Source organism: Oryx dammah, unplaced genomic scaffold (genome assembly GCF_014754425.2).
Source record: "Oryx dammah isolate SB20612 unplaced genomic scaffold, SCBI_Odam_1.1 HiC_scaffold_21, whole genome shotgun sequence".
NCBI classification, from domain to species: domain Eukaryota; kingdom Metazoa; phylum Chordata; class Mammalia; order Artiodactyla; family Bovidae; genus Oryx; species Oryx dammah.
Genome location: NW_024070205.1, coordinates 11,897,700 through 11,910,995, shown reverse-complemented (window position 1 = coordinate 11,910,995; position 13,296 = coordinate 11,897,700). Strand labels below are relative to the sequence as shown.

At 42.6% G+C, this 13,296-nt stretch overlaps 1 protein-coding gene across 1 annotated transcript in view; it reads right to left on the bottom strand.

Annotated features, from left to right (window-relative positions):
• The window catches only part of CENPF (centromere protein F), a 65,380-nt gene extending 52,859 nt beyond the window's left edge, over positions 1 to 12,521 (bottom strand). Inside the window, exons 1-3 of the mRNA XM_040263170.1 lie at positions 12,383 to 12,521; positions 9,424 to 9,626; positions 7,945 to 8,141 (exon numbers count right to left, since the gene is read on the bottom strand). Of these exons, the coding sequence (XP_040119104.1) occupies positions 7,945 to 8,141; positions 9,424 to 9,585 (359 nt within the window). The 5' untranslated portion in view covers positions 9,586 to 9,626; positions 12,383 to 12,521. The remainder of the gene's footprint in view (positions 1 to 7,944; positions 8,142 to 9,423; positions 9,627 to 12,382) is intronic.
• Positions 12,522 to 13,296: the final 775 nt, after the last annotated feature.

The window sequence follows — 13,296 nt, the reverse complement described above, 5'->3', positions numbered from 1 at the left end:
TATCCAACAGACACTTCATAAGAACTAATTGCGAGACAGTCCTTTGTCTCCAAAGGAACTCGGCCTGGTTAGGAAAACAGAAATATAAGCCAGCCAATTACAGTGTGATAAAGGCTATAATGAAGATCTGTAACAACCACTATCATAGCAAAGAAGAGTTGGGAGGGTTGGGACACATTCCAACCAAATTTTATATTCTAGGCCAAAGAAAGACACAGTGCTACCAAAAAACAAAAAACAAAAAACCCCAGAACTTAAGACAGGAGGACATTGGTATCATTGAAGCAGGGGCTCAAATCTTGAAGTTAGATAACATTACATATAATATTGTCATTATATTAATAACATAGACTTTGGCAAGATCCTTTTGACCTACCTTCTAGGGAAATGAAAAGAAAAATAAACAAATGGGACCTAATTAAACTTAAAAGCTTTCGCACAACAAACGAAACAATAAATAAGATGATGAAAAGACAACCCTCAGAATGGGAGAATGGAGAAGGCGATGGCACCCCACTCCAGTACTCTTGCCTGGAAAATCCCATGGACGGAGGAGCCTGGTGGGCTACAGTCCATGGGGTCGCTAGAAGTCGGACACGACTGAGCGACTTCACTTTCACTTTTCACTTTCATGCATTGGAGAAGGAAATGGCAACCCACTCCAGTGTTCTTGCTTGGAGAATCCCAGGGATGGGGGAGCCTGCTGGGCTGCCGTCTACGGGGTCGCAGAGAGTCAGACACGACTGAAGCGACTTAGCAGCAGCAGCAGAATAGGAGAAAATACTTGCAAATGAAGCAACTGACAAAAGATTAATCTCCAAAATATACAAGCAGCTCACGGAGTTCAATATAAAACTACAACAGCAGGGCTTCCCTGGTGGCTCAGTGGTAAAGAATCCACCTGCCAACGCAGGAGACATGGGTTCGATCCCTGGTCCAGGAAGATCCCACGTGCTGTGAAGCAACTAAGCCCATGCACCACAACTACTGAGCCTGTTCTCTGGAGCCCTGGAGCTGCAACTACTGAGCCCACGCATCACAACTATCGAAGCCCGCATGCCCTAGAGCCTGTGTTCCACAAGAGAGCAGCCCCTGCTCACTGCAACTGGAAAAAAAGCCTGCGCAGCAATGAAGACCCAACACAGCCAAAAATAAATACATAAATAAAAATTATTTTTTTAATCAAAAAATGGAAGAGCTAAACAGTCATTTCTCCAAAAAAGACAGATAGACGCCCAACAACATGAAAAGATTCTCAACATCGCTCATTATTATAGAAACACAGACCAAAACTGCAGACAGGTATCACCTCACACAGGTCAGACCAGCCATCATCAAAAAATCTACAAACAATAAACGCTGTAGAGGATGCGGAAAAAAGAGAGCCCTCCTGCACTGTTGGTGGAATGTAAATTGATACGACCACTGTGGAGAACAGTACTGAGGTTCCTTAAAAAAGCTAAAAACTACCATATGACCCAGCAATCCCACTACTGGGCATATACCCTGAAAAACCATAATTCAAAAAGACACATGTATGCCAATGTTAGGGCTTCACCAGTGGCTCAGCAGTAAAAGAACCCGCCTGTAATGCAGGAGACATGGGTTCAATCCCTGAGTTGGGAAGAGCCCCTGGAGAAGGGAATGGCTACCCAATCCAGCTGTTTTTTGGCCTAGGAAATCCCATGGACAGAGGGGCCTGGCAGGCTACAGTCCATGGGGGTCACGAAAGAGTCAGACACAACCTAGTGTCTGAACAACAACGACCCCAAATGTTCACTGCAGCACTATTTACAAGAGACAGTTCACAGAATCAAGCTAAATGTCCACAGACAAATGAACGGATAAAAGATGTACAAATATACAATGGAATATTTCTCAGCCATAAACGGGAAAGAGATTGGGTCATTTGTAGTGATGTGGATGAGCACAGAGTCTGCCACACAGAGTGAAGGAGGCCAGAAAGAGAAAAACAAGTACCACATATTAAGACATACATAAGGAATCTAGAAAAATGGTGCTGACGAACCCACCTGCCCAGCAGAAACAGAGAACGGACTTGTGGGCAGAGGAGGAAGGAGAGGGCGGATGGATGGAGAGAGCAGCATTGGCATATACACTGCCATGCGTCAGACACACGGCTGGCGGGAAGCTGCTCTGGATCGCAGGGAGCGCAGCTCAGCGCCCCGTGGCGACCCAGAGGGCTGGGACGGGGGGCTGGCAGGGGGGCTTAAAAGGGTCGGGACATACATGTACTTATAGCTGGTTCCCACTGTTGTACAGCAGAAACTAACCCAGTATTATAAACCAATTATACTCCAGTTAAAAATTAAATAAGTAGAAAATTTAAATAAATAAAAACATAGCCTTGATATACATACCATGCCTTTTATCACATTTTTAAAATGCATATATAAAAATTAAGTTAACTTCATGCATGTAGAAAAGATACTGGCAGGAAACAAACCCAAAGAAATGGAGAAAGGGAGCTAAACACAATCATTCTCAGTATGTGTGGAGCATTGGTTCCAAGACCCCTACAGATGACAAATATCCAGGGATGCTCAAGTCCCTTGTATAAAACTGGCAGTAATACCTGCAGCCCTTCATATTGTTAGGTGTGGAAGCTGAGGATACAGAGGACCTGGACTGCGCAGGTGTCAAGTATCCTTACCATTTAAGTCCTAACACCTTTCAAAAGAACTCAATTCTTACAGCTTGACCTGTGTCTCTGATTTTCCCTTAACACAAGAAACAAAATGAAGCTCCTCAGACAATCGCTAATGATGGGCACCATTCTCTTTGCCAAGGACACATTACTCAAAGCAGGGAGGGAAGAAAGGAATAAAGGAAGAGCCTCAGTGCCCTAGCTCCTCCCGGCTCTAAATTCTGTCCGAGAAAGTAGAGTAATGTTATGAGCCGAAAATGGCTATGCAGCAAATAAAATCACCTTCGAATTTACAATAGATAACACCTCTCCAATAGAAATGTTCTGTTAGTGTGAAAAAAATAACAAGAAATAAATGAATTCAATCTTAATATTTCACTCAATATTTTTGATATTATCATTTCACCTCACTCAATGCAAAAATCATTAATAAGGTTATTTTACATGTTTTTGTACTAAATCTTCAGAATTTGGAGTTCAGTGTGTACTCCCAGCACACCTGCATTTACACTAACCACATTTCAAGCGTCCCACAGCCACGTGTAGCCAGTGGCTACCATCCTGGACACTGCAGGTCTACAGACTTCCCAAGGTGTAAAAGGCTGGTGACTCTGGAGAGAAATTTTGAAGGAACTTGCAAAATTGGTGTTTCTTTTCCCTCTCAAATTCACATCTTATCTCCTTTTCTTTATCTTTTCATTTGCAAAAGTTTCTTAATTTTAAATATTAAATAAAAATATACCCAGCTGTTATTTTTATAAACCTTTGTATCACCTGTCTCCTAGGGAAAAAAACACACAAACCATCACCACTGAAAAAAAATGTACTAAATTAAGCTCTTTTCTACTAGGTTTCATTTAGCCAAGCATCTCTTCCTCAAATGTTAAAATATGAATGTTTCCGTCTAAATTATTAAAATCAATATTTCTAACATTGGCACCCAAAATGTTCTTTTCAAAGAAATAATTATTCCAGCATACTGAAGTGAACTTCCTACTTCCCAAGCACCTGCTTTCCAAAACAAAAGCTTCTTTCATTTATTCATTCAACAAGTATTTGAGGACTTGCAATTGCCAGGTGCTAGGAATACGGTGATAAACAAGACAGACAAAGATAAAGTATAGGAAAACAAAGAATAAAATAGACATTTATTTATCATTCTAACATTGCAACTTAATAGCCACCTTACACATGGATAGAAAACAAAATTAGAAAAAGACTGCTGTGTACCTAAGTTATCATCTTCATAAAAAGACAAGCATACAATCAACCCTTGGTACCTGCAGAAAGTTGGTTCTAGGACCCTCTTAAATACTAAAGGGCTTCCCTTGTGTCCCAGCTGGTAAAGAATCTGCCTGCAATGTGGGAGACTTGGGTTTGATCCCTGGGTTGGAAAGATCCCCTGAAGAAGGGAAAGGCTACCCACTCCAGTATTGGCCTGGAGAATTCCAGGGACTGTATAGTCCATGGGGTCGCAAAGAGTCAGACACAACTGAGCTACTTGCATAGCTCAGTTAAATACTTTAAATACTAAATACTCACTTTAAATACTAAAATGTGCAAAGGCTCAACTCTCATATAAAATCACACAGGTAGCATTTGCATAATAATCTATGCACATCATCCTGCATATTTTAAATCATCTCTAGGTTACTTATAATACCTAATATAATGTATATACTATGTTAATAGTTGTCAGCATGCAAATTTAATTTTTGCTTTTGGAACACTCTGAAATTTTTTCTTCAAATATTTTTGACCCTAGTTGGTTGAATCTGTGGATGCAGAACTCATAGATATGTAGAGTCAACTCTTAATTTTTAAATGTTCTACCTTTCAAAAATATGTTCGCTTTGTAGGTAGAATTAAAATAACCACAAGCTATGCCTGGAAAAAAGTTCTTGGTATCAAAATACTTATTAAATACAAATGGAAAAACAGTAATTTACAATCCAGAAATTCAGGTGACACCCTAACCAAGTGATGGTTTAAAAGTCAAATTGAATCATGTACCCTCTGATATGAAGCACTGAGAAAGGCATATCACTAGTTCTGTGATACTTTTACCAAAAATCCATAGCCTCAGTCTGACCCAGAGATTCTCTCCAGGATGACTCTGCCCTCCCAAAGGGCTTTTGGCAGTGCCTGGTGACATTTCTGACCGTCAAAATTTGGAGATGGGATTAAGTGCTACTGGCATCTAGTGCGTGGAGGCCAGGAATTCCACGTATCCTATGGTGAACAGGGCAGCCTTCCACAGCAAATAATCCAGTCCTAAGTGTCAACTCTGCCATTGTTGAAAAACAGTGGACAAATCCAAATTGAGTACTATTGTACAACAAAGGGGTCTAGTGCTCCTTGAAGATGTCAAAGTCACAAAAGTCAAGAAACCATCACAGCTTAGGGAGAAAAGAAAGCATCCACTAAATGCAACATGGAATCCTGGCTCAGGTCCTGGAGTACAAAAAGGACATTCCTGGAAAAATGAGTAAGGACATGACTGGAAAAATGAGAGAAATTCCAATAAGTTAATAGTACTGAATTAATGTTTATTTCTGGTTTGGTCATTGTACCCCAGTTATGTAAGGTGTTAACAACTGATTCTGGAAGTATGAAGTTATTTAAAAATAAAATTTATTCTTAAAATTTCTAGGGGAACATTTGCAGAATTAACATGGGGCAATTTGCTAGTCTTTTTTGCTTTTAATCTTCCACTGTTAGAAGATTCCATTTATAAGCTCGCAGTGCTCAAGTCCCACTAAACTTTGATTAATGCCTCTAGTTGTTTAGGGATTTTTTTTTTTAATGGAAAAATAGTAATAAGCACTTTTTTAAAAATTGCTTAAATATGGCATTGAAATTGGTGATATTTTCCCCCATTTAACAAGTATTTTATTGGCTGCCTTTTGTAAGACGAGCACTTTTATTTTTTTAATTGGAGTATAATTGCTTTACAACGTTGTGCTTGGTTTCTGCGGCACAGTAAAGTGAATCAGCTCTATGTATATACTCCCTTCCCTCTTAGACCTCCCTCCTACCCTCCACGCCCCCAGCCCACCCATCTAGGTCTTCACAGAGCACTGAGCCGAGTTCCCTATGCTTTACAATAGGTTCCAACTAGCTCTTTCATACAAGGTAGCGTATATATGTCAATGCCGATTTCCCCATTTCCCCCATCCCCATCTTCCCCAACTGTGTCCACGTGCTTCCAGGGCAGGAACAGAGATGCAGTCATAGAGTGAAATCAGTGAACTGATTAGGGAATACTTAAGATGGAAGCATCTCACATGCTAGTAAAGTAATGCTGAAAATTCTCCAAGCCAGGCTTCAGCAATACATGAACCGTGAACTCCCTGATGTTCCAGCTGGTTTTAGAAAAGGCAGAGGAACCAGAGATCAAATTGCCAACATCTGCTGGATCATGGAAAAAGCAAGAGAGTTCCAAAAAAAAACATCTATTTCTGCTTTATTGACTATGCAAAAGCCTTTGACTGTGTGGATCACAATAAACTGTGGAAAATTCTGAAAGAGATGGGAATACCAGACCACCTAACCTGCCTCTTGAGAAATCTGTATGCAGGTCAGGAAGCAATAGTTAGAACTGGACATGGAACAACAGACTGGTTCCAAATAGGAAAAAGAGTACGTCAAGGCTGTATATTGTCACCCTGCTTATTTAACTTATGTGCAGAGTACATCATGAGAAATGCTGGACTGGAAGAAACACAAGCTGGAATCAAGATGGCCGGGAGAAATTATCAATAACCTCAGATATGCAGATGACACCACCCTTATGGCAGAAAGTGAAGAGGAGCTAAAAAGCCTCTTGATCAAAGTGAAAGAGGAGAGCAAAAAAGTTGGCTTAAAGCTCAACATTCAGAAAACGAAGATCATGGCATCTGGTCCCATCACTTCATGGGAAATAGGGAAACAGTGGAAACAGTGTCAGACTTTATTTTTCTGGGCTCCAAAATCACTGCAGATGGTGACTGCAGCCATGAAATTAAAAGACGCTTACTCCTTGAAAGAAAAGTTATGACCAACCTAGATAGCATATTCAAAAGCAGAGACATTACCTTGCTGACTAAGGTCCATCTAGTCAAGGCTATGGTTTTTCCTGTGGTCATGTATGGATGTGAGAGTTGGACTGTGAAGAAGGCTGAGCGCCAAAGAACTGATGCTTCTGAACTGTGGTGTTGGAGAAGACTCTTGAGAGTCCCTTGGACCGCAAGGAGATCCAACCAGTCCATTCTGAAGATCAGCCCTGGGATTTCTTTGGAAGGAATGATGCTAAAGCTGAAACTCCAGTACTTTGGCCACCTCATGCGAAGAGTTGACTCATTGGAAAAGACTCTGATGCTGGGAGGGATTGGGGGCAGGAGGAGAAGGGGACAATAGAGGATGAGATGGCTGGATGGCATCATGGACTCGATGGACATGAGCTGGAGCGAACTCCAGGAGATGGTGATGAACAGGGAGGCCTGGCATGCTGCGATTCATGGGGTCGCAAAGAGTCGGACACGACTGAGCGACTGAACTGAACTGAAGATGGAAGAAGGGTCTCTCGGATGGGGATCTCAGTGGGAAAGTCTTCCAGACTTCACTTTCCTCCTCTCGAGCTGAGATTCCGTGGCACCCAGCTGGCACCCAAGTTCATTCACTCTCTTCCACATCCTCAATTACTCCACTGACTTCTATCCCATCACCCTTGCCCCCAAACCCTAAATCAGTCCTCTGGGATATCTTCTCAACATTTACATCCCACATGCTAAAGAAAAAAAAAAAAAACCCTCATACAACTGTATAGACTGGTCCCACTATAAATTCCTGGCCTCCAATCTTAACTGAGCTCTCAATGGTCCTCATCCTTTGGGACTAGTTCTCTCCTCTACAACAGCTTTTCCATGCAGAGGAGACACAAGCCGTCAATATAACCCACGTTTTAACTTCCCTCCATCTTTCCAGTAACCACTGTTGACAGTTTGGGAATTTATCATTGCACCCCCCTCGTAACAAACACAGTGCCTGGCACATGAGGCAGTTTAATAAACATATACTGAATAAGTAAATGAATAAGCCAGCAACCATTTAATGAATTTACACAGCCCTGAGCCATGCAACAACAAGACTGAAGCATATAAGAATTGTCCTCAAATCACTGTTCATTCCACTGGAAAGAAAAAAACTGCAATATGTAGTAATAACATCATGAAAAGGATACATCTGATAAATACATATAAAGACATCCATAATAAATACTTTTCCCAAAAAACTACCTTTTAAGTTCCTGTTCCAGCTTTTCTATTTGTTTTTTGCTCGAGTTCAGTTGACCTTCTTGGAAATTCACTTGTGACTCCTTGACTTGAAGTTCATGAGAAATCTTCTGCTTAGTCTTCTCCAGATTTTCACATATTTCCATCAAGCTTTGGTTCTCCCTTTTCAGGTTTGCACCCTCAGTTTTTTCATTCTCAACCTAATGGGGATTGTTCAAAAGGAAATACATCACTTACTCATGAACTTATCAGACATTATCTGTGAATCTGAGTCTAACCCTGACGACTAATTTTCTGAGATACAATTGTAATAATCCAGAAGTCAATGCTTGATGAACAGAGAAATCCTAGATGATCTCATTTTGAAGTTCATTAATAGAAAAGTTTTACAAAGTCATGTATTACACTGTCTTTGGCTAGGTCTACACACACCAATCCTAGAGAGGCTTTAATATGCTTTCGAGAATTAAAAAAAATTAACCTTAGAAACCCTCTCTTAGCTACTCATTTTCAAGTTCAGTTGCCAAAGCCAGTATGTGTAAGAAATTGAAAAATTCTCCCACTAGCAAAAACATTTTAGAAGTAGTAATTGTTATTACTACTCTAGTATGAAAGAAGTACTACTTAAGTTTCCATTTACTAGTCCTAGAGAGATCTGGGAACTGCACCGTGAAAGCTCACTGTCAGAAAGCAGTATCTAGGAGACTTCTTCCGAGAAGGCAATGGCAACCCACTCCAGTACTCCTGCCTGGAAAATCCCATGGACGGAGGAGCCTGGTAGGCTGCAGTCCATGGGGTCACTAAGAGTCGGACACAACTGAGTGACTTCACTTTCACTTTTCACTTTCATGCATTGGAGAAGGAATGGCAACCCACCCCAGTGTTCTTGCCTGGAGAATCCCAGGGACAGGGGAGCCTGGTGGGCTGCTGTCTATGGGGTCGCACAGAGTCGGACACGACTGAAGTGACTTAGCAGCAGCAGGAGACTTCTTTGGTGATCCAGTGGTTAAGACTCTGAGCTTCCACTGCAGGGAGTGTAGGTTCGATTCCTGGTCAGGGAACTAAGATCCCACAAACTGCACAGCCCCACGCCCCCCCACCCCTGCCCCCTCCCTGCAACCCCGGCAAAAAAAAAGCAGTATCTATTTTGGCTGCAAAGTGTTCTCATACTGACCCCAGATTCAGAGCCAGAGACTTTTGCCCATGTTGGTGCTGAATGCAAAAGCAATGTCCCATTCATGGTGCCTAAGAGAAGTGAAAATGGAACTCAGCACTCCTACACAGGAGCACATAAGCAGAAATGAGGACAGAGGATGGAGAAATAAGGTAATCACAATAAAAAAGACTCAATAGAGGAGAGGGAGGAGGATTACCACCTGAAGACAGCAAAATCATCTTTCTCTAAATTAAAAAAGGACCAAGATAAAACTGTTGATCCAAATAATGAGTGAACAGTTTTAAATACCAGCATTTCGGTGATACCTTCTGTTTCTGCTTCTGCAATGCAGCCTCCAGGGTCTCAAGCTGAAACTGCCTTTGCTGCCTTTCTTTCTTCAGTTTGTCGAGCTGGCCTTCAAGCTCTTGAATCTTCTGAAGAGCTCTTGTAGGCAGGCCTTCCTTCCATTCTTCCAAAGCCCAGCTCATTTTGCTCTCCTTTCCTTATTACTCAAACATTTATAAATAAACTGAAAAGAATAAACAGACTGTTGATCCTACCACAGTAAAATGAAACTTATAGTCTCAGAGACAAACTAATCTACATAACCACCTCTAAGAATCAAATTTCAAAACTTCTTTCAAAAAATAACAAAATATAGCATCCATCTAGCCACCCTTTGCCAGGTGACTCCCAATAACTCTGTGAAGTAGTACACAATATGCTCATTTGGTTTCACCTTGCTTTCTGTTTTTCTTATTTCTCATTTCTTACTTTTCATTAGGCCACCTGCTTTCTACCACTCAGTTCCTTTTCATTATACAAGGTATGAATTTTTTGGTATAAGGCTTCTGGGGAAATTGGGCTTACAGGACAAAGAAGATGCATAAGTTATTTTGCAAACGCTTGTCTTTCTTCTCTTCGTGTCATTAACGCCCACTCATACTCCATCCCTCTTCCTCCAGGAAGACTTCCCTGAGGACATCCAGCATAATCTGGTGTTTTCTCTCCATCAGAGTCTCTCAAGGCACAGGTACCTCCTCCTCCTCCCACGCGATTATCATTTGTTGAGTCAGTGCATGAATGGACAAAGTATGAATGCCATACAAGCACTAGAACCACTGCAAAATGCAGCCAAGTCATTCTCCAGCCCAACTGTGACCAGGAAACAGGTATACAGCCTTAGTGATTCAAATCCCTTCTCAGCTATAGGCAAGATGTGTGGCCCTGAGCGTGCTATGTAACAGGTCTGTGCTCTGGCTTCCCTGTTTGGGAATAATAATGGTGGTGACTCCCTAAACCTTTAGAAAACTATCTTCTGATAAGCTTCCCATACATATTAGCTATTATATTAGTCCCTGAAAAACACTTTTTCATTTGTATATTGCTACATATGGTACGAAGACAGAAATGGCCTACCTCTTTCTGGGACATATCTTAGAAAATTCAAATCAGCTGAGAGAAAAGTATGGCAATTATTCTTTTCTCATTAGCCTTTAGAACTTAAATAGAAGGGAAAAAAAACCATTCATTTTCCAGTTATTTTAGCAAGAGGACGAGAATCTTTTTTTTACTAAATGAAGGTCATAACTATTTTAGTGTTTTGTTTCAATCGACTTTATCAAGGAAATTTTATCAGCATGATTAAAAATTAGTTGATGAAAGTACTAAGAATAATAATTTTTTTTTCCAAAAATTAAAAGAGAAGCACGGGTCTCGGAAAGCACATAATTTCAAGCCTTGGAAAGTGGTTTCCTTTCCCATTCTCCCCTCCCCTTAATTCTTTGAACACAGTATCTTAAACCCCATTCCCATCCACCCAAAAACTACTTCAAGGAGTGTCATGCCTCTCCAGCAACAAAGACAATTTACACTTCCCCAATAGGCAGCCTCATCCATTATAAACTAGCTAGTTCATTCAGCAGTTCAGGGGTACCTTCAGAGGAACACAACTATAGCTCCTAAACAATTCTGCCAGCCATGGAAAGCATTACATCAAGACACCATAGCAAACAAAATATTAAAACAAGCAATTTAAAAAGATGATACAGACGATGGAAATAAACAGAAGGACGACTGGCAAGTTAAATGCTTTTCCATTTCAAAGTCTAAGATACAGCAAAACATAAACGGTTAAAGCAATCACCAGACCCAAGATAATTTTGATTGGAGGGGACGACTTCGACAGATTTAAGGTATCAGTCATTCAACAATCTATATGGAGCCACTGGGGCAACAGGACCAAAAAAATTTTTTAAATGTAAAGCTCAAGATGAAAGAGGCAAAGGGGGTGGGGGGCGGAGCCTGTGAATGAAAACTCCGCCTGCCCCTCCAGACCAAGCTGGAGAATAGGACGCAGAGTCGCTCCCTGGTGGCACTGTAGGCGGGGACTCGAGTTTCTTGCCGAAGATGGGGGATTCTGATACAGGGAAAGTGTGAACCCGGCCTGCCGTACGTGATGTGCGCAAGTCACAAAACTTTCTTTGGGCACTTTATGGGGTTGTTATTCGGGCCTGGGAAGTGTCCTCCACTTGGTTAAGACAGAAAGAGCATTTCTGGAAGGATCGTAGTCCTGCAGATCCTTTTGGCAGGAACCTTGACTTCCTGGGCTTTTCTTCATCACCCCACCCCCTACCCCCTTTGCCTCTTTCTTCTTGAGGTTTACATTTTTTTTTTTGTCCTGTTGCCCCAGTGGTTCCATATAGATTGTTGAATGATTGATACCTTAAATCTGTCGAAGTCGTCCTCTCTCATCAAAATTAAAATTTCTGAATCCTTATCCCATAGCGCAAGCCAGGTCCACAGGCGCAGTACAATAAATGCGTAAAGGGAAGGCAAGAGAAAATGCTCTCGCAACGAACAACAGGCACACCAAAGCGTTGCCCAGATCAAAACCCTCAAATCCCAAGTTGGCATCTCCTCCAAGGGACAAAAGACCGATGTCCAAATTTCAAACAGGAGGTGCAGAAAGGCTGCCAGTGAAACACCTGCTGAGCTTCAAGTCCCTTACCGTACAGAGGAATCAGTTCCCCCAGAGGGCAGAGCAAGGGCTCCGGACACTAGTGCAAGCCCACTTTCACCGGGAGCACAGGGGCGCCGAGACCCCTAAGAACCTGGCCCAGGGCCGATTCTCTAGTCCCTCGGGCGGGAGGAGGCAGCGGCCCGCGGCGCCTTCAGTGCCGAGAAGCGCCATCCCACAGGCATCGCCGCCCAGGAGCCCCCAGCACAAGGACCGCGGCTCCCTCCCGCCCGCCGCCAGAGCTGGAACCCAGGGAGAACTCTCACCTTGCTGGCGGGAGAGGGCAAACAACCCTTCTGAAAGGCGAGTCCTTGTCCAGCCTCCGTGAGCTGGAGCCCAGAGGCCAATTCAAACTGCCCGCGACCGCCACCCGTTTTCGATTCGACCGCTTCCGGCCTCGAGACTGAACTCGGCTGCAAGCCTATTGGTCACTATCAGAGGTTGCGAGCCAATCGGCTTCCGCGTAGTCGAACGGCTGCCTCTGATTGGCCCTTTCGGATGGATTTAAAAATCAAGCCAAGTCCGCAGAGGGGCCGGGGCTGGTGCTACAGGGTTTTTTGTTGTTGTGGGGAGGCGGAGCCCACGTGCTTTAGCTGAGGCTGGGAGGCGTTACGAACCGCTGTTTCCTCCAAAGGCAGGGAATGGGACGGCGGATTAGGAGGGTGTGGTCTATCGGCTACAGCAAGCGGGACAGGGCTGCCAGGTGAAAACTTTTTAATACACACGTATCTACTTACTTATTAAATATATAATTTAGGACATATCTGCTAAAGTACTATTCTGGCAGACATTCTTCCTCCTGTGTCAGTATTCTTGTTTTTATTTAAAGGTTAACTGAGGCACGGAGAAGCTTAAGTCTTTTGAAACTGAAATCTAGAAATGCAGGGTTTCACGTTTAACGGCTTCTAAACAGGTGATTCTAAGCACTTGTTATCTGCGATTCCAGGGGAGAAGATTGTACCCAGAAAAACCGTGAACGTAGGATGTAACCCCCTCTTTTCTTATGAAGCTCCCTAGTAATGTGTGTACTTATGTACCCTAAACTAAAAATAATGGACTTCCCTGGTGGCTCAGTGGTAAAGAACTTGTCTGCCAATGCAGGAGACGCGGGTTTCCATCCCTGGGTGGGGAAGATCCCCTGGAGAAGGAAATGGCAACCCACTGTGGCAACCCACAGTAT